The 20,913-nt window shown below is 54.2% G+C and overlaps 1 protein-coding gene across 8 annotated transcripts in view; it reads right to left on the bottom strand.

Moving 5' to 3' along the window:
• Nucleotides 1-884: 884 nt before the first annotated feature.
• The window catches only part of Cntfr (ciliary neurotrophic factor receptor), a 37,643-nt gene continuing 17,614 nt past the window's right edge, over nt 885-20,913 (bottom strand). For 6 of the 8 annotated variants that reach the window (XM_075967429.1, XM_075967424.1, XM_075967430.1 and 3 more), the window contains 8 exons: nt 18,114-18,198; nt 13,805-14,038; nt 6,703-6,820; nt 6,364-6,530; nt 5,200-5,363; nt 2,014-2,194; nt 1,635-1,803; nt 885-1,525 (listed from right to left, as the gene is read on the bottom strand). In XM_075967429.1, coding sequence (XP_075823544.1) covers nt 1,525; nt 1,635-1,803; nt 2,014-2,194; nt 5,200-5,363; nt 6,364-6,530; nt 6,703-6,820; nt 13,805-14,038; nt 18,114-18,198 — 1,119 coding nt within the window. In that variant the 3' untranslated portion in view covers nt 885-1,524. The remainder of the gene's footprint in view (nt 1,526-1,634; nt 1,804-2,013; nt 2,195-5,199; nt 5,364-6,363; nt 6,531-6,702; nt 6,821-13,804; nt 14,039-18,113; nt 18,199-20,913) is intronic. The other 2 variants (XM_075967432.1, XM_075967433.1) reach the window with 1 other exon arrangement.

The raw sequence follows: 20,913 nt of genomic DNA, 5'->3' as shown, positions 1-20,913 counted from the left end.
TGGGGTTGTGTCGCCATCAGAATTCTTGGTGGCATCTAGCACCCACCTGCTACGGTGAGTGCGGGCTATAGTAACGCACTGGTGTATGGGACTTTGACGACACCTCCCTTTACTCGAAGTACACAGAACAGCCTGGCTTTCAGGCTAGGACTCTGGCCTCTTCCCACTCTACCTCAATAGTCTGTCAATCTAACTCTAGCCCTGGGTATTTCCAGCAAAGAAGCTCTGGTACGATGGCTTCTGTAAGAGAAATTGGGTCTCTCTCCACATAGCCCTGGTTGTCCTAGAACTCACTATGTACACCAGACTAGCCTCAGACTCAGAGATCTTCCTGCCTCTGCCTCCTGGGTGCTAGGATTAGAAGAATGTGCCACCACATCTGGCTGGAATATAATCTAAATCTGAGACTTAACCCCTGTATAATGCCCGTTCTGAAGCCCAGGTACAGTTCCTATCCATGCTCCAGGAAGCCTCTGCCTTCAGGCTGCCTTCTTGCTTGGCCAGACCCAGGACATTGTGTTCTGAACCTCTGTAGCCTGGCGGAATCCCTGCTGATCCATCTGGACTATGCCCCTTATCTGGGCACTTCTAGAAGGAATCTCTGGGGATAATCTATAAGCTGCCAGCCAGAACTTCAGCAGCCTCTACAAGTGACTGGTACCCAACATGGGTCCAGCTTGCACTTGGGCCCATTTCCCACAAGTTTGTCCTTGGATGCATGCTCCAGGGAAGCCTAAGCCCTTAAGAAGCAGAGCACATGATTGTGACCTGAAGGCTGAACCGTTTTCCACCTTCCCCAACCTGGCTTCTCTCTCCTTCTGTGCCTGCAGGGCAGAGGTCCTCGGAAGAGTGGTTCCCTCCCAAAGCGGTTCTGTTCCAAGGTCTCATGAAATGGTGACGTTTAATGAGAACCCCTACCCCCCACCCCTGTATATACATCTATAAAAAATTCAAATACAGCAAGTTACCATTGAGTCAGACTAGAAGGAACTGACAGGACATTAAATACTGGGAGGAGGAAAGGGTCAATGGAGGATCGTACAAAACAGGGGCAGAGGTGGAGGGGACTGAAAAGTGTGGGCACTGGGGGGAGGGGGATGGCTGGGCCCCCCCAGTGTCAGGAGCTTATAATCTGATGGTGGCAACAGAGACCCTGGGATAGACAGGAGGCTGGGGCAGGAGGAGAAAACTGTGGATATGGGGGGTTCCCCTTAGGTCCCCCAAGGGCTCCTGGGAGTCGCTGGCGTTGGAGGGTCCAGCCCAAGGGGGGCAAGATGAGAGGGGTCTTTGGTGGGTGGGTTAGCTGCATGGTCCTCCTCCGTGGAAAGAAAGGAGGGCCGGCTCGGTGTGGTGGGGCTAGGTGACGGCAGGCCCGGGCCTGCCCGGGTCTCTACAAATTGTGTCTGAAGAGAATGCAAAAGATCCTCCTGCCCGTGTGCAAAATAGAAGCCGGGGTCTGCAGGCTCAGCTCCGGCCTCCTGCTCCTCTGCAGGCGCTCTGGCATGTCCTCATGGGATGCCCGGCTCTGAGGAGACACGCGGGAGGCGGGGGGGGCGGGGGGCTGTGAGGGCTGCGGCTGGGATGGAGGTCCCTAAGGCCCTCCCTTCCACAGCCGCCAGCCTCACTACACCTACCAGATCAGGAGATTGTTGGCTGTGACAGCAGCGGCAGCCAGGGCCAGAGTGACAGGGACACCGGTCAAGAAGGGTATGGAGGGTCCTCCGCCGCTGCCTAGCTCTCCAGGGTCACAGATCTTCGTGGTGGGTGGGGGTGCCAAGGAGCTGGTGGTGCTGGTCGTGGTCTCTGGGGAGCATGGGGAAAACTCAGGGCCGGGCCAGGACTGGGTCCCACCCAGAGCTGGGGTTTCCTGAGGTACATTGTCCCTGCTTCCTCAGATTAGTGTTGTCTTTCCCACCCATCCTGCTTCCCAAGGCATATAGGCGACCACTGCATACGAGGAGGAGCTTGAGGGGTGTGTGCGCAGAGGACAGGGCAGGGGGCAGGCAGGCTCACCGGGGGCCTGGGCTTCAGTGGTGAGATGTCGTGGCTCCTCTGTCCAGGGTGTGGCGTGAGCAGCCACGCTCCAGTCACTCCACGTCCCAATCTCGTTGTCCTTAGCTGCCACCTGGATGATGTACTCCTTCCCAGCATAGGCGTCCGTGATGGTGTGTGCTGTGCCATCTGACAGCTCTACCTGCAAGCCCGATCACGGGATGGGGTAAGAGACACCTTTGGGGTGACAAGTGAGTCACACATGCACACACACACACACACACACACACACACACACACACACACATCAAAAGAAGCAAAGATACATCTGGGGAGGGGAACATGAATAGATCCCTGGAGGGAGTGAGGGCTTCCTGTGGGGAGAGGGGCCATAATGAGCGACCTTTCCTGTCTGTGGGAGAATAAAGACGTCTGGAAGAAGAACCTAGCTTCGAGGAGGGGACCTCAGGCTCCCAGAGTAACTCTGCTCAGTAGCCGTGATGCTGTTGTCCAAGATGCCATGGTGTCAAGAGGAAGGCTAGCGGCAAGCAGTGTGCTGGGTAGGCTGCCTCCTCTTGGGGAGCCACGGGGGAAAGGTCACAAGCACTGATACTGGAGAGATACCTAAGATAAAATTTTGCTCCATCTCTTGCTAATTTGGAGATCAAGCTACTCATCCTCCATTGGCTTTGTGTTCTTATCCATAAACTGGTGTTCCTGACAGGTCTACCTCAGCGTTATAATGAGGACTAAGCTATGAAGAGACTGCCAATCAGGCTTCAGCTGACACTGTCACTCTGGGTTTTATCCAGAGCCAGTGTACCCACCACCCAGCCCCAGCAGGGCTCTCCCAGGAAGGCTTCCACGTGTTATCACTCTGCCCTAGGGTGACAGGACTGCTGCTCCATTCCTTCCTGGAGGCATGGCATCACCACCCCACCCCCGTTTGCTGGCCTCATCCTCCTGGTCTCCCCTCGACTCTCCAGGGCGGCCTGCCTGTCCGGCGCCCCTCCCAGGCCCAGGCCGGGCTCTGGTTCATCTCAGCAGCACCCGCTGCCTCATTAAAGCGGCCTCGTAAACAGGGGCAGCCGGTGGGGGTGAAGGAGGGGGCTGCTCTGGGCCACGTCTGGCGTTAGGGCCTTTTGGTTCCCGTTCCAATATTCTCCACAGAAAAATAAGATCTAGGCCACCTGACGTGCTGGTCTGTGATATGCCTGCGTGCGTGTGCGTGTGCATGTACGTGCACCTATCTGCAGGCTGGCCCATGTAGAACAGGAAGCCTCTGTGATCCTGACGCTGGAGACCCTGGGAAAGGTCAGGGTCATGCTGAAATACACTCAAGCCCAGACCCTGGCACAGTCAATCCCATTCCCAGCCCTGGAATGTGGGTGGGCACCACAGGTCCTCCTCTGTCTATAAAGATCCCCTCTGGCTGATTAGCTCACCTCTCCTTTCTTCTTGGCCTATAGACCTCCCCAAGGTGAGGAGAGAGCCAAGGTGGGTAGGTCACTGGTGGACTCATGACACTATGCTTTTTGCCCCTGATCTCTGGGCAGTGACAATCCTAGGCCTGGACCCTCCTTGAGAGGTTGTCACTAACCCTTAAGAGAACTCTTCAATTAACAGGAGCTGTCACTGCCGCTCACTTGAGACCCTTTCCTCAGTCGGCTGCAAATGTCAGATACTGATTAGGTGGAGTTAGGGCCACAGCAGGTGACAAAGGGACCCACACTGGGTTCCAGTTCTTGCCTTCCCCCTTGTTCGTGCTGAGACAGCCTCTGCCTTACCTCCTGGCCCCTGTTCTTATTTACATATCCCTAGGCTACATCGGCCCCCAAAAATCCAAGTGGTGTTTTTCTCTGCTCTCCTCTTGCAGACATACACCTGCTACTCCCCAAAACCAAAGACAGGGAAGATGCTCTACACAAAAATCAAGCTGATAGAGCCACAGATCTAACCTGTTCCGATGACTATGAGACACGGACTAGGGTACATGTGCCATAGGACATGATGTTCTCAGTGTAGAGGCGTGTTCTGCCCACAGCACAGGCCAATGTACGGTCCCTGGCATGTCGGTCTCACACATGTATGCGGCATGGTTCCTGCTGGGAGCCACGTGTGTGTGTGTGCATGTTCCCGTGTGTGTGGTGGGCAGGGTGCCAGGTCCACTGCAAGGCGTGTGCACTGCGACGCGCAGGGCTGCTGCCTGTAGCTCGTTAGCGGGGGAGGGGGCTTGTGAAACCAGACCCTGGTTATTAGCAATGCATTAGGCGCGGGCAGCTGGCCAGGCAGGAGGGACTCCGGACTCTGTCAGGGAGCACGTGAGAGTGTGAGTAGCCTTTGTGGGGGCCAGGCCTACAACCAGGACAGGCACCTAGGAATCAAATTACGTACTTTAAAGGCCAGACAGGAGAAAGGCATAAGGAGATGGCACTGGAGTCTGGTGGGGGTTCAAGCTGACCCCAGCAGACAGGCTGGCTTGCCTCATGCAACACTCCCAAACGGTCCTAGCCCAGAGCTCAAGGGCCACCCAGAGTGCCCACAGCCAAATAGGCCCTGGGCTCTCGATATGAGAACAGCCAGAAGTCTTCACAACCCTGGCTCTTTCCTAGAGTTCTCTGTCACAGCTTGACCAATATCCAGACCATAGCCTCGCCCCGGATTGCCCCCTTGTCCACTGTTTGGTTCCCAGCCCAGGCTACTACCTGACCTATAACCTTAAGCTGACCTTTAAACTAGGCCTAACTTTGGGGCCTGAATAGCCATCATGATCTAAACTCACCCCCTAGACCAAATGTGACCACAGTGTCTGGTCCTAACCCCTTGGGCCCATCTGCCAGTCTCTGAGGGGTGGGGCCATCCTGGTCTTTGGGTCCATCATAGACCCACTGTGGCATGGGAGGCACCTGGTCAGGGCTGACAGCCAGAGATTAGGAATAGGGGACATCAGGAACAGGCTAGGAGACCCTGTTGCCTTCCTCTAAGCATGTCTTCCTTCCACTGGGAGCCCCAAGAGACATGTTCTGATGAGGACGCCTCCCTCAGCTCCATTCACTTTCCCAAGCCTACCTGATCCCTTTCTCCCCATGGCAAGCCTCTTAGACCACCATCGGGTCCCTCACCGGCACTGACACTTCCTGGGGCAGTCTCCTCTCTCACCCTACTGCACACTCTGGCACCAGGATCTGGGCAAGGCCGGACACTCACATGCTGCCACTGGTCCAGGATGAGAGGCCGGTAGCGCAGGAAGAACTTGAGAGGAAAGGACTCGGGGTCAGGCCAGGTTGAGGGTGTCTGCCATGTCACCTCCAGCCGACGAGGGTTGCTGGGCACTGGCCGGGCTACTACGTTTTCTGGAGGATCGGGCTTCACTATTAAGGAGACATTGCTTCATTAGTGTGTTAATCCCTGGGAACAGCACCATACTGTCAGCTCCAGCCACCAATCCTCCATCTGTGTTGCCAACCGTTGAAGCTGCCACAGCTGCCATCCCTCTTTCCCGCTGTCAGCTCTGGCAACTGCGGTGAACAACCTCTAATTACCAGCTCTGACCTCCCCATCATCGTCCCTGGCTGTCGCTACAGTCAGAGTCACCGGCTCTTGGTACCAACATCCTACATTCCAACCAACCTCCATCACAACTCCATCCTCAGGCTGTCCAGGACGCCAAGGACAAAGTCAACACAACCAGATCACCCTCTTACGCCAGAGCCCGACGGCTGTCCCTCAGTTTTTTCCTTTTCAGCTCTAAACTGAGATTGGACACCCTTATTAGGGTCTAGATTTGAGGATGCTCTGTGGGGTGTGACGGTGGCGGCGTCTGAGGACCCAGCTCGTACAGAAGTAATCGGACTAAAGATCCAGCTGTGAGGCTTGTGAGGAAGACGGAGGAGAGGAAGGCAGGAGACAGTCTCAGAGACCAATAAAGGGTCTGACTGGGATGGGGTAGAGCAGGCAAAGCCTGTCTGGCACAGGGCAAGGGCAAGCAGAGGGTCTGGATGGGATAAGGGGTGGGTGAGGGCAGTGTCTGTCCCACTCCTGTCTCCTGTACTGACGCCTCATTTATCACAGACCGTAAGGAAGCCATTAGCATGGGGGGGGCTGCAGCTGCACAGGAGTCTGGCCCAGTCCTCCCTCCTCCCCCCTCCCCCCTGTTGCATGTTCTTTGAGCCAGAGAGACAACGAAAAGAGCCGTTGGAGAGAGAGGTCTCTGCCCTGCGGGTAAGGCTAGCCATTCGTACGATCACAGGTGTTTATGAAGGCATGTTTGGCAGTTCTGCACATGTGAACATCCCCCCATGCTCATGTAGACCTCTGACACACCTTCACATCCCAGAGTATGCAGCCCCCCCCCATCACCACCACACGCACCGATGGTGAACTCGTCAAAGGTGATGGCCGTGGCATTGTGGCCCAGGGCATTGCTGACACTTATGGAGACCTTGTACTTGATGGTTGAGAACAGGTGCATGTAGCGGATGTGGCAGCGGTTCTTGAGGGCTGGGTCCTTCTCACAGACCATAATTTTGGAGCCGTGCCTGGAAAGGAACGAGGCCCAGGTACTGTTACCGACATCAAGGGTCAGGTCGGGGCAGGCTGGGGGAAGGTGAAGCCCCAAGGCTGGGCTGGGGTCTTGGACTCGGGACATGATGAGGAGAGGGAGAGGTCAAAGGTCAGGGCTTGAACAGGGTCAAGAGCGCAGTTACTCACAGCACAGTCACATTGAAGGTATTGGGGATGTAGGTGGGGGTGGGCAGATGCCAGCTGCAGTAGAAACCCTTGGGGTAAGTGTTGGAGCGGCAGCTGAGGACAGGCTCTCTCGGCGGCACTAGGGGTGAGGAGACGGAGGTCAGGGCTTCCCCGAAGCCTCTAGTCCCCTGTACTAGTCTGGGGACAGGTGGGCCCCAGAGCCCCAGCGCTCCCCCCTTACCTATCATCGATGCCAAAGGTGGGGGGGGGTGCTGTCAGCAAGGGTCTGAGGCTTCCCAGGCCACAGAGAGCCAGATGTTTAATTAAAGAAAAACAAGGCTGTGTGGAGGATTCCCCCCCACACCTGCTCCATGGAGGCAGGAACTGGGGAGGGGGCAGCAGGGAGGGGGTGGGAAGGGGAGGGGGCTGTGAGTCCCAGCTCATCAATCACAGCACGGAGGCGATGTCTCAGGGACTTGTCCCTGCCCATGTCTCCTGTCATAAATGTGTTCACTTCCAAAGAAGCGCCCTGGACACTGAAGGGATCCGAGTGGTCCTCCAGGGTGACCTGTGCACCTTCTAGAGAAGAGACCCATCCCCCGGGCTTCCCGTCTGTGGACTGCTGTAAGGACAGACTTGGTAGCTGCACAGGAGTACAAGCTGCTAGCCACGAGCATGTCCTCGTGTGTACATATCTGCGTGTACCAGCGTACGTGAACACATTTCCCCGACATGAAGGAGTGACTGGTAGCATAAAGCGTCCAGGTCGCTCTTGTCATACACGGCCATATGTGAATATTTATGTGTACAAAGGTGAGCTCCCCCTCCCCCCACCCCAGCCCCGGCTCCTGGCTCCAAATGTTCTGCCACCCTGAGAAAGGCTGTGACACGATCGGTGGCTGCCCTCAATTGGGAATAAGGAGATTCAGAGAGGACACGTGGAAACCCAGAATTGAAATGCATCTCACAAAGGTATCACTCATCCACAAGACTACATTGGGGGAAGTTCTTTCTGTTGTCTGTGTTTTTTGCTGCTGTGAGCATTTAGCCCAGGCATTGGGCAAGGCGTGAGCACAGGCGGCTCAAGTTCCTGGAAGGAGGCAGCCTCTGTGATCTGACCCAGGCAAGGAATGTCTGTCTGTGGCCCCAGGGACACTGACACCTCCCTTCTGTGCCTCTCCCCTCCCCGCCTCCTGCCTGACAGGTGGACAGGAAATGGGAGGGGGTAACTCAACAGGCCAGGGACAGTGAAGCGGAGTACATGTCTACGTCTGTAGGCTGGCTGCAGTGACCCTCAGGAAGCTGAGGTTTCCACAGTGTCCATGAATTGGGGTGACTTCCTGCACACATGTAGTATGCAAAGTCTGTGTGAAAATGTGGATGAGTCTGAGACACAAGCCCGGGAGTGCAAACCCGCCTGGGCGGGAGATGAGGAGCGGGAGGGGCACCAGGTGGAGACACAGTGGGCAGAGCAGGGGAGAGCACACAGAGGCCTGCATCTGCCCACCACGGCTCCCGGTTCACCCTTCCTGGGGAACCTGCCAGTCGTATGTTGGTCTCACATCATCCAGTTTGCCTGTGGTGTTCCTGCCCTCTCTGCCCCAGGGGTATAGAGTGCTGTACGGGGGTGGCCAAGGACACAGGAAGTGCCTTCTGGGGGCCTGTGGGCCAGGCCAGAGTTGGCAGCAGACTCGAGGAGGAAAGGACATTCTGAGGTCGCTGAGAAACCTCCACTCCCCGCTCCTGCTGCCGCCCCCCCTTACCCCCAGCTTCAAAGGAGAAGAGCGCTGGGGAGGGGGGGTGAAGCTGCAGAGTCAGCGCCCCGCTGCCTGCCCGGGGTGTGGAGGGCAGAGCAGGCCATGGCACTGGACTCACGGCCCCCTCCCCTGGACAGGTCACAGGAGGTAGGGGCCGAGCAGGGGTTTGGTCTGTCATCTGGCTACTCCTGCCTGGCCCCGGGCCCTGAGAAGAGGAGGATTTGGGTTCCCTGACAGGGACCAGGTTTCTCAGAGGGAAAAGGAGGAAAGAAAAACAAAGAAAAGGAAGAAAAGGAGTTGACTTGCTGCAGCTGGAGCCCAGCTGAGGGGCCGGGTAGGCGGGGATGGGGGTGCCGAGAGAGACCAAGAGTGAGGCTGTGGGACAGTGTGGGACTGGGAGGCCCTGTTGCTGAGTGTAAGCTCGGGAAACCTGTTTTTAAGTCACTGTGGCTGCAAGGGTGCTTCACACGCAGCTCTTGGTGGTGTAAAGTGGAGGCTGTGTGGGGCAAGCTGACGTGGGGTGAGACTGTTGGCCAGAGGTTGTCTATGAGGGCAAGGATTGGTATCTTATGTCCCCAGTGTGTGATTGTGCCTGAAACACAGCCAGCCAGCTACACTGTAGATGTGATGAAGCTTAAGTCTGAGTGCTTTTTTCCCCCTGGAGACAGGTCTCACGTAACCCCGACTGGCCTAGAACTCACTCTGTGGACCAGGCTGGCCTCAAACTCAAGAGATCCACTGGCCTCTGCCTCCTAGTGCTGGGATTAAAGGTGTGCGTCACTACACCTGGTTCTGTGTGTACTTTTCAAACCAAGGGTATGAGAAGATACCCTGAGTTCCCAGGAAGTCCACAGATGGGCTGGACCTGACGTGAGAGTATGTCAGGGAGGTTGAGCAAACTCCTCTATACACAGGACAGCGTCCACCTGGTGTGCAACGTGCTCTTAGATGCGCAGGCAGCCCACGTCTCCCCTAGCGGGGGTGACTGAGATGCCAAAGTGACTGTGTCAGCTGGGACAGTGTCTGAGTCCCATACAGGGCCGTGTGCGTGTGCCTCTGCTGGCCTGGGGTTTGTTTGTTTTCCTCCTAATTGGCTTGTTTTTCCATGTCCAGCCCACCAAACCGCATGTTTTTCCTCTCATCTAGCCAGCCCGCCTGGGCTGGAGCCCCCAGCACGCATGAGGTCTGCCCGCTGGCCTAGAGAGGAGGAGAGGCAGGCTGCCCACACCCTGAGCCAGACCAGATCAGGCCAGGGTGGGGCACACTGACCCTTCCACTGCAGCCCTGCCCACACCACACCCACACTCCTCCTGCCTGGCATTCAAAGCTCATGGCCTGTCTTAACCTTTGCTTGTGGGATCTCTTGAGGTACCCCAAGTTCTGGACTCCCAAACACCCCCTCCTTCCTCCCACGCACTTCTCCCTGACATCTCTAACCACAGTCCCGTGAGCTACTCTTTCCTTCCCAGCCAAACAGAGCTGGGGGCAGTGGTGCTGAACCAGGAGCTTCTCTCTGATGACTCTCGGTGGGAGGGGCCGAACAAGAAAGTGTCCATTTAAAAATTATTTTAATCTCTGGTTTGTTTTAGCTTAAGATTGGAATGATAGGCAGTGTCCAGTAAACAAACAAACAAAAAAAAAGATGCTCCTAAAAGGAACATTGTGATCCCATTTCCTAACACATCCGCAGGCTCTGCCTTGCTGCTGTGTGAGGGGTTCACCTGCCGGAAGGGCAGTGGTCAGGAGCAGAGCTGCCTGGTGAGGGAGTCCTCCACCAGAGTATCGCCATGACAAAGTCCCTTTGGAGACTTGGGAATAAAGATGGCATATGTTTAGGATAAACATTCAATAATAATTCTAGGACTGAAGGACCCACAAACCACCGGTAGTGTCGCCATGCCCTTGGGGCACTGGCGAGAAGGAGGCCTGCACACTGAGCGTTGTCAAACTCTGCCTCTTGTTATTACACAGTGACCGAGATGATCGTAATTAATATCCCGTTCCTCTAGACGGAAATAAGGCAATGAGAGATAACTACCTGTTATAGATGTTACAACCGGTTCATTCCAGCCCTCCCCCGAGGGCCAAGGGCAAGGGAGATCTAAATGGCCTGGACCCTGGTCACAGTAGAGATGCTGTGGCCATGCCCTGTTGGTGAAGACTATGGATGTGACTTCAAAACTCAGTTTTCCTCCAAAGGCCTCTCAAAGATCACAGCACCAGAAATCGAGTTAAGGGCTACCAGACACAAGCCATTACCACCAGTCTTCTGCATCATTTGAGGAGCCAAACTGAGAAATAAGGAAGAAATAAGGAGAGTGGGCAACTGAGGAGGACAACAAACAGCCTCTCTCCAGTGTAAGGGTTGGAGCGAATCTGATTTCCACTGTTGCTTTGTGCTAAACCAAGGAGGCTCTGGTTGAGCTGGCCCTGCATTTCTCCACAAGGACAACAGGGGTCGCTCCATCTTTGGCTCACACTTAAAATGAATGTCATCTCTTCAGAGTAAACAGTTTGAAAAGGTTTCTTTCCAGTCACTGGGCAGTAAGTAGCTGCACACACCTTTAATCCTGAAGGGACTCTAGACCAACCGAGTATGTGGCTCTGGCAGACTCGCCCTTCTCCTCAATTCCCTCTGCCTTGCTAAAAACTGTTAGATTACATTCTGAAGCTAGCCCCTGAGGTCCATTCCCTTATTTGGCCAAGATTTATCTATCAAAGTACTAGAGTCTAGGAATCAGAAGCCCCCTTTGGCTCACTTAATTAACATGCCCAATTAAAATTAAACACCTCATCCTAACATGCAGTTTCCCCTTGTACCTTTGCTTGTTTGGTTTTCGAGACAGGGTTTCTCTGTGTTACTTTGGAGCCTGTCCTGGAACTAGCTCTTGTAGACCAGGCTGGCCTTGAACTCAGAGATCTGCCTGCCTCTGCCTCCCGAGTGCTGGGATTAAAGGCGTGCTCCATGGCCGCCTGGCTCCCTTGTATCTTTATATGCCACCATTTTCCTATATGCCATATCTGTCCCCTCTATCCAGAGGCAGTTCTTTGCTGCTGTCTGCCTTCCCCAGGACAAATACCCCTGCCCCCTCTTCCTTGTTCCCTTCCCCTTCTCCCTGTCTTCTATCTCCTGCTTTTGTCTCTTATCCCCTCTGTTCCTCTGGAGTAAATAAATCTCCTTTGTGCTGAGAACTTGGCCTTGGGATGTCCTGACTGATACTTTTCCTTCCAAATCCCAGAACTTAGGAGGCAGAGGCAGGTGGATCTCTGAGTCTGAGGCCAGTATGGTCTACCCAGTGAGTTCCAGGACACAGAAGAAACCGTCCCGAAAAAGAAAAAGGGTTTTCCACAGGAAAGGACGTCTCTGCTAATGTACTCTCACACCTCACTCAAGCCCAACGAAGGTATTTTTTGTAGTCATTCCTAAGTAACTTTTCAGCCTAACATTTCGCATGGCTGTCCACACTGACAGTGAACAGGGGCCTGCTCCCAGGTAGCTTCCAGGGGATAAAAAGAACAATCTGTTGGCTGTGGGGTAAATCCAAATGTGACAAGGACAAAGAAGCTTGACTCTTTAGCTCAGATGCAGACTCTGCCAGGAGAATCCTCTATCATGATGGCAGGAGAGGGTTAAACACTCCAGTTCCCAGGTCTTCCAGAGGACCCGAGATCAATTCCCAGCACCCACAAGTCAGCTTACCACTGTCTGTAACTCTATGAGGGTATGTCCCTCATATGGACATACCTGCAGGCCAAACACTGATGCACATAAAATAAGAATAAATAAATTATTTTTAAGAATTCTAACTATCCTTACTTCTCAGGAGGACAACTCTGAGGATGCCTTTTCCGTCACATACCCAGAGTTCCCTCACTGGTGGCTCTTGTCATCAAGAGACAAGACCACCCTGGTGAACCTCCCCCCTTTCATGACAGGTGTGACCAGATGGATAGGCTGGCCTTAAACCTGCAATTCTCCTGCTTTTGCCTCCTGAGTGTTGGGAATGTATGTATGTGCCATTATGCCCACTAATAACTTATCCTTTTTGTTTCTAGTTATTACATTTAGTGTGTGTGTGAGGGGGTGGTGGTCCATTCTTGCCATAGCATGTATGTTTGGAGACCAGAAGACAGCTTGCAGGAATCTGAAGACATGGGGTTTATTTGCTGAGCCATTTCATCTTCCTGATAACTCATTTCTTATTAAATAACCACTTCCCTTTTCTATGTCTCCTTCCCACTCTTTAAGAGCTTTTTATCCCGTGCAAAATAAAATACTTGTCTTTAGAGTCTCATTTTCAATCTGAATCTAGAGAGACCCAAGTCCAGACACTGCCCAAACAGAACACACTTTTTCTCTCGTTCCTTCCTGTCACGGACGTGTCTCAGTGACCATGCCATCAGCCCTCTCCACCTTTCTGCCCCCAATTCTCTAGCCTTTCCTGTCTCCAGCTCATCACCAGTTCCTGAAGGTCCCACATCTTTATGTCCTTTACTCCATCCTCTGGTCCCAGGTCCTCACTGTGTCTCCTGCATCTTCTACGGCCTCCTTTCTGCCCTTGCCTGGTCCCCTCCAGTATACTTCCCTTCACTGCCTGAACCAAATTCCAACCGTATCACGCGCCAGTTCCCAGGACCAGGACTGTGATCTGGACTCTGTCACTTCCCTTAGTGCCCTGTCTCCACAGTCATCAACCCAAGTGACTTTGAGGCCTGGTCATCTCTCGGTGAAGAAACGATGTTCCCAGCTGGGGGTGGTGGTGCATGCCTTAAATATCAGCATTCAAAGGGCAAAGGCAGGCAGATCTCTGTGAGTCTGAGGCCAGCCAAGGTGGCATAGTAAGACCCTGTCTCAAAAAAACAACAAAACTATAAAGAAAAAGGGAAACAGATAAATTCTGATTCCATATATCTTCTAAATCTGGAGTCTCCATGTATCTTCTCCCGTAGGAAGCCTTCTTCCCTCCCTGGGGCCTCCCAGCTGCTCCTACGCGTAATAACCTTATGTCCTATTTCCTTCCCTCCAGCATGTTGACCGGCTCCTGTGGGAGCAGACATGGGGAGGCCACTCCAGCTCAGAGCTGTGACCCTAGGATCCATTTCCACCCACTAAGCCTTGCCGGCCCTCTTCTGCCCACTATGTCGTAGGGGACAAAAGGACTTCGGGACTTAAAGACCTTCATGGATATCTGTAGAATATATAAAGTGACCAGGGTTTGGACTCGTTGAGCATGGTGAGACCCAGAGGTCAGAAGAACAGGTTAGGTAGGATCAGAAAGCAAAGGTCAGGCTGCAGCCTCTCTCCTTCCCTCCCAACAGGAAGGGAAAGTGTCCGAGAAGAGGTCACAGCCCAGGATCGTACTTACAGCCCACATGTAGGAGGACTTGGTGGCGCAGGTGCCAGGAGTCACGGTGGAAACAGGCGTACAGGCCACTGTGGCCTAGTTCTAGGCTCCGTAATACCAGCTGAGAGCCATTGAGCAGGTCAGGGGCCAGATCTGTCCCGTTCACCCTCCATGTGACAGTTGCATCCCAGCTTGCAGTCCCACACGGCAGCATCACATCTGAGCCCAGGCGCTCATACTGCACGTGGGGTGCTTCTGTGGGGCCAGGGAGGGCAGAAACAAAAGGCGCAGGTTAGAGTCCTTCCCGGAGACAGAAGGGGCCGGAGTGAGAGGGTGAGGGTCGCTGGACGTGGAACTTGGCTGTGTCCGTGCAAGTGCGTGAGTGTTTTCCTTCTGGTATGCACAGGAGACAGTGTCTCTGTTGGGAGAGGGAAGGCAGGAGTTGTGTGGCTTTGGAAGGATCTAGTCTCAGTGAGATTTCAGTTCCTCTTCAGATTCTGCATCTTTTACAAGGGTTTCCTGACCCTTATCACCCTAACTAACTAGATAGCTACTTCTTTTCCTTTCTCGTTTTTTGTGGGGGGGGAGGGGGCAGGATGTGGTTCAAGACAGGGTTTCTTTGCGTAGAACCTGGCTGCCCTGAAATTTGCTCTGTAGACCAGGCTAGACTCAAACTCAAAGATACCCCTGCCTCCTGGGATTTAAGGCGTGCGCCACCTCTGCCTGGCTGACTCTAACTTATTGTCATCAAGGAGCCCAGCTCATCACTTCCCAGGACCACTATTCTTTGGACTGGAACATATGTCCTGCTGGCTGCCTCTGTCACTCTCCTTGTGCCAAAGTCTATGTCTCCAGGTCTGTCTCCTTCACTGACATTACAATGGTGCGGGAGGTGGCCCCCCTGGACTCTTTTCTCTGCCTCATTTCTCTCCCTCATTCTTGTCTTTCTGACCTGTTGTCTTTCCCTTATCTTTCTTCTAGTCCCCCCCTCCACCCTTAACTTAGTCCACTCCACATAAGCTCCCTGCCCCCACCTTAACCATCCAGGGCTTGGGCAGCGGCAGCAGGAAGAGCAGGCAGGCCTTGAAGAAGGAAGCCCTGGGGACTTCTGGCAACTGTCAACTTTGTGAAGCAGAGACCGCTTGCGGTGGGGTGAGGGCTGGGACTGAAGGAGTACTCTGTCCATTCCTCCATTGCCCCAGGAGGAGCCTGTCAGAACTAAAACCAAACTCCTGCCCTGGTCCTGGCAGCCCAGGCCAACCGAGGCGTGATGGACTGAACCCAGGAGACTGGAGCTCGGAGGGGAGAAGGGAGCACCTGTCGGAAGGCAGCGCCAGGTGGAGGACGGGAGTCAGAGAGGCAGCTCTCCAGGCAGCAGCAGAGGGGCAGGCATGCAGAATTGGAATCTTCAGACACCCCCACCTCCTGCCCCCTGAGCCTGGAAGGACAGATGCTTCCCTCATCCCAGCCAGATCTGTGTAGTGAGGGTGGGAGGGAAGAAGGGAGGAGGAAGGGGCAGCAAGGAGGGGGCTGCGGGATCCCTCGTTAACACTCCCTCACATCTCCCCTCCAGAGAGCCACCCCGCTGAGTTGGGGGATTTTCAGAGGCAATTCCTGTTAACGAGCCAATTAAGTTGGGCCAGTGGCCTCTTAATTAGACTTGTTAACACCACCAGGACTTCGAGGGGAGGGGGAGGGACCCCTCAAGGGCCTCTCAGTCATCCTCCTCAATGTAGCCCCCTTCCCAGGACTGCTTTTCTCTGGGCGGGAACATTTGTCCAGTTTGCTGCCTGCAACCCTCGCTGGCCAGGGTCTCCGTCTCTCCAGGTCTGTGTCCCTTGCTGTCTGTCTCTGCCTTGCCCCTCTTTGAGCCTCTCTGTCCTTGTCCAGAGGAGGGGGAAGCAGGGAACAGAGCCAGCCCTGACCACTAGTCTGTGGGGCTTGGGACCAGCCGAACAGAGGATGAACAGGCGGAAGGGCGGTGGCTGGGGGCCTTGGAGGCCACAGCTGTGAGGCTGGACCAGAGGCTGAATGGAGGCCTCCCCCTGATCAGAGGCCCAGTGTCCAAGGCTCAGGCCATTGAGCCCCCCCTCAATCAAATAGCTCCGGCCACTGAGCCCCCTTCCAACCTCCCTTCCAAAAACCTGGAGCTTCCAGGAAACATGCCAAGCCCCTCTCTCCACACAGCCCCCCCAACAGAGACTCTGCATCCAGCTGCCTGAGGAGGAGGTTGAAAACTGACCGTTGGGGAGGGGGCGTGGCCGTCAGGGTCCCAGCGGCAACACATCAACACTGACCAAAAGCCGCTCGGAACAAACATGGACGCCGTGTGGTCCTTTAGTGCTGGGGCAGGGTGGCACAGCCACAGAGGAGGAAACATCTGACAAGAAATGCCACAGCAGTGGACGAACGCTCTCCCCCATTGCACACTGTCTGCCTCGAAACCAAACCATGAAGCCACAAGCTGGGAGCAATGACAAAGGAAGGGCAGAAGAGCCATGTAGCCGCCGAAGACAACTGCAGGCCATGGTGCTGAGACAGGAGCAACACAACATGACAATCACACGGTGCCATGACCGTTTCACTACCAACAACAATACACACTGCCGCGCATGGCCATGCGACAGCTTCAGAAATGGCACTGGTTTAATAGTCTGTCTCTGGACAGCCCTGCAGGTGCCCCTCCTGATGTGCTGTCCATTTCAGAAATTAAATCAAGCAGCAGGGGGAGGATGGGGTTCTTGGCCCTGACGCAGTGACAAACGCTCCAAAGGAATCAGCTGTGAAAAGGTTGTTAGAAGCCAGGATGAGAGACAGAGACAGGATGAGGTCATGGACATGGAGAACACAGAGGGACAGAGCTGACGCCTCCCTCACACCTGCACACACAGACTCACATGGGGACTACATGCCGGAAACAGTCCCCCCGGGTGTCCTAAGCAACTTCGCATCACCACACATGCAGGAGGAGGACAGTCACCCACAAAGAAAGCAACAGCAGCCGCTCATCACAGGGTTACAGTCACACGCAGGTTCAATTGCACAGAGACTCTACGCCCTTTCGGGGATGGGAACACCTTACACAAGATCACAGGCATGGATGGAAAGGGAGCCGTCACCTAGAGGCTCCGTTACTCACGGGGACAGGGTCTCATCAACAGGGGGAATCTCAACAAGGGCAGAAATACATGAAGAAATACATGCTCTCACAAACACGGTATAGTCTCAACTACAAAGATACAGCATGTAAGGGGCAGTCACCCAGGTGATGCACAGCCCATAAAGACACAACCGCACAGAGACACCCAACAGAGCCATGCTCTCCCCTACACAAAAGAAGTCTCATGCACTCTGAATTGTGATCCTCTGCCAGGGCCCTGGCCATACGCAGCCCTCCCTTAACGTGTAAGCAGAGATCTTTACACGCAATAGCAGAGGCACCTGGCAGGCCCTGTGCTGATCCAGCCAGGAGCTCTGGGACTGATCGGGCTCTCTCTGGGCCTCAGTTGCGAGTCTCAGAAGGAAGAGGCCATGGATTCCTTGACCCCACTACCCTTTCAACCTACAGTCTTGAGGACAGAGGTGCTCAGTCCTTAAGGTCTGTTCAATGCCTGGAGTTACTTCCTCTCATGTTCTGCGTCTGCCTCCCCCAGCCAAGGAGAAACGGGAGAAACCTTACTGGAGACAATTTGCAAGTTCAGACTTCAGGGTGGCTGGTTAAAGAGCTGATAGTTGTGTTAAGAGAGCACATAGTTCCCCAGCAGAAGCTATGGGGACTCAGGCCTCACTAGACAAACAGGTGGAAGATGGGTAGAGAAGCTACCGACCAATCACCCAACTGCAACAGTCCCGCCCCGCCCTCTTCAGCCAGGGCCCACCCTTAGTGCACCAGTCCCCTCTTACCTGTCTTAATCTCTGTCACTACCCTTCAGTGATAAAGATGACATCAGGAAGTAACCTGTAGTAGTTTTGTCTAGTCTCTTAAATGCCCCCTACATCCCTACAAAATTTACCTAAATACCGTTCAGAGGCCCTGCCCCTACCTCCATTCCCAAGTCCTATCCCACCTGCCTGTATCCTCTACCTTCCCTACAGAACAAACTATTCCAAGCCAGAGACACAATCAGCATGTGACAATCCAGGTGTGACTGTGGGGGGCTGTGCCCATGAGACACCAGCTTATCACTATCCCATGACTACATGTCCTTTGGGCGACGCGTATGTGACTGTGCACCAGTGTGATTCTGGGGGGCATCCATGTGCGGCTGTGCCAACAACGACTCATGCACCGTTCTTGAGGAACTGGCAAGCAGCTCTCCCAAACACTCACCCTGTGGACTGTGTTTCTGGGTGTAGACAGCGGCGGCGGCGGCAGCAAGCACAGCACAGCAGGCCCATGGGACAGAAGCAGCCATCTGTTGGGAGAAATGGATTGTGGAGGGGCAGCATCAGCCCAGGCAGGAACCCCCTGGTGGGGCTGGGGGTGCTGCTTGGAAAACTGGTAAATCTCAGCCCTGAGGCCGGGGCACCTTGACACCAAACACCCCTCTTAATGGGGCTTGGGGTTCCCTTTCCAGCAACGTGGGAAGGGGTTGTTAAAACGGTAGGAGACAGCTACGGTGGTTTGTCATTCAGTAAGAGTGCTGACTGCAGAATGTAGTCAACCACGGATGAGTTATAGAGCGTCGGTAATGCCAGGGCCATTCTTCAAAATTAAAAAACATATCTCTACCAGTGAGCTTAGCTAATTAGGCATCCACACCACAAACTACAGGGGCGATGCTTTAGCTTAATTGAAGGTCTGTACTTCTCCAAATTGCCTTGAATATAAAGCCCCCCGCTGTACTCCTGGGTGGGGAGGGGAGCCAGAAACCTGGATGTTCAAGAAGAGTCCCTTGGATCTATCACTGGCCTCTACCCAGACTCCTACTGGGCTCTGGGAAACTCAGGGTACAAACAGTGTCACACGAGCCAAGCCAGAGGTAGCTTTGGCTTTATTGTGTATCAGTGATCAAAAGAAAATGAAGTCTGTTCATATCTCAGTAGCCAGGGACCCCTAGCCCAGGAGAATCAGTGTCTACATGTACTTATGTAGGTACATAAAGTACATCCAGGACATGTCTCCAGAAACCAGGCAGAATCTAGTGGTCTCCCCCACTTAACATCCTGCCCCTGGAATCAGTCCAATTTCCCCACCACAGCACATGCTCAGATCTGAGGCAGGGAAATAACCATTTCCTGTAGTACAGGCTCTCACTGTGATAACCTCCCTTTTGCAAAGCAAGGAGAGAAACCAAGGGGCTGTCAACCATGCAGAAGTAGAGACCCAAAGATAGACACCAGCAGATACTATGACTGGTCCAGTCTGGACCACGGCTGCTGTCACGTCCAGGCAGCCTCACAGTAGACCTTGGCCAAAAACACTGCCCAAACAACCAGACGTAGCCCCAAACAATCAGCTCCACACTAGAACTGTCAGCGAGAGCATCAGACGATGGATACAGCCAGATAACCAGACAGAGAAGTGATCAGAGTATAGCCAGCACAACAGAGAAGCAGCCAAAAACACAGCAAGCTGCTCAGCCAGACCCCAGCCGAGGAAGAGCAAGAGCTCAGGCAAAGAAACCAGCAGCAGCGACACAGTCAGTGCCAGAGACACCGTCAGAAACACAGCCAGGGAAACTCTGACACACAAGCAGAGAAATTGCTAGACACAAACAGGCATACACTCAGACAAAAAGCTAGAGAAAGAACCAGAGCCACAGCCGGATGCTCAGTCAGGAAGTATCCGCACCACTGAAAACACTGCCAGAGACACTGTCAGGGACACAGCCAGAGATAGCATCAGAAATACTGCCAGAGACACCCAGAGGAAGAGCGGGAGAGACCACAGCTATAACAAGGGAGAGGACGGTGGGCATTAGCTGATGTAACTAGGGTGGAAGTAAACCTGACTTCCTGGGAGCTCCTTTACGGGAAAAGCCCCCACTTGCCTTCTGCTATGCTAACCCACCCCAGATTGTTCAACTCCTCTGAGCCTGCTTGTCCTTATGGTCATAGCGGCAGGCACACTTTACACTTTGACGGTGTGGTCTTGACTCCTTTTCCACATCGGTGACTCCTAGAGCCTTGGTTACCTTTTGGCCAGGTTCTTTATGACCCTCAACCTGCCTCATTTTCAGCCACTCCTTAGGCCTAGGAGGTTAAGACCAAAGATACCTAACTAGCAGGTTACAAAATGAACCCAGTCAGCTAGAATTCAGAGCTGGTTCTAGAGAAAGAGACAGACTGGAATCCTACCTGGTCCCCCCTGCGACAACCCTCATGCACCCTTGGAAAGTAACCTTCAGACCCTCCCCCTCCATCTTTGCCATCTGTCCATGCTTTTCTCCTAGATCCTCTGTCTCGGTGCCAGTTCACTGACCACCACCTGGGAACGAGAACCAGGACACAGGCAGGCAGGCAGAGTGGCAGAGAGGGTAGAGCCAGAGGGAGGGTTAGAGTATGGAGAGGGACACCTCTGCTCCCTACTCCTTCTGGGTCCTAGTCAGTCAGGCTGGAAGGGGAAGATATTCAGGACAGGCACACATGCATCCTCCCCAGCATGTACACGCGCGCGCGTGCACACACACACACACACACACACACACACACACACACACACTTTCAGGCCCCCACAGGGGGAGGGGAGACTTCTTCATCAAAGTCGCCTCCATCAGCCCGATGAGTTACTGTAAGGGCCGGGCCCTGGGCCAACGGGGCTGCAGCCACAGGAGACGGGTGCTGCAGCGAGCTAGTGAGCAAGCTAGTGCTGCAGAGTGGGGGTGGGGTACCAAGACAGACACTGCAGGGTCTGGGCACACAGAAATGGGAAAGCCTTGGGTAGGGGAACAGGCATGGTGAGACAGAGTGCTGAGCCGATACTTCAACAGACAAGGAACGGAGGCTGGCATGGAAGAAGAGATAGAGGGAGGAAGACAGGGCACACTGGGAACTGCAGATACTCCAGGGCAAAGGGAAGACAGGCGCAAAGGCTCTCTCTGCCCACCCTGGATCATCTGGAGGATGATCTCCTGGAGCTGGTCAATGCAGCAGCCAGGACAGGTTCTTTCTCCGCTTGGAAGGATTCC

This window comes from Microtus pennsylvanicus, chromosome 3, assembly GCF_037038515.1.
Source record: "Microtus pennsylvanicus isolate mMicPen1 chromosome 3, mMicPen1.hap1, whole genome shotgun sequence".
NCBI lineage: Eukaryota > Metazoa > Chordata > Mammalia > Rodentia > Cricetidae > Microtus > Microtus pennsylvanicus.
This window is presented reverse-complemented; position numbering and strand designations above follow the sequence as displayed.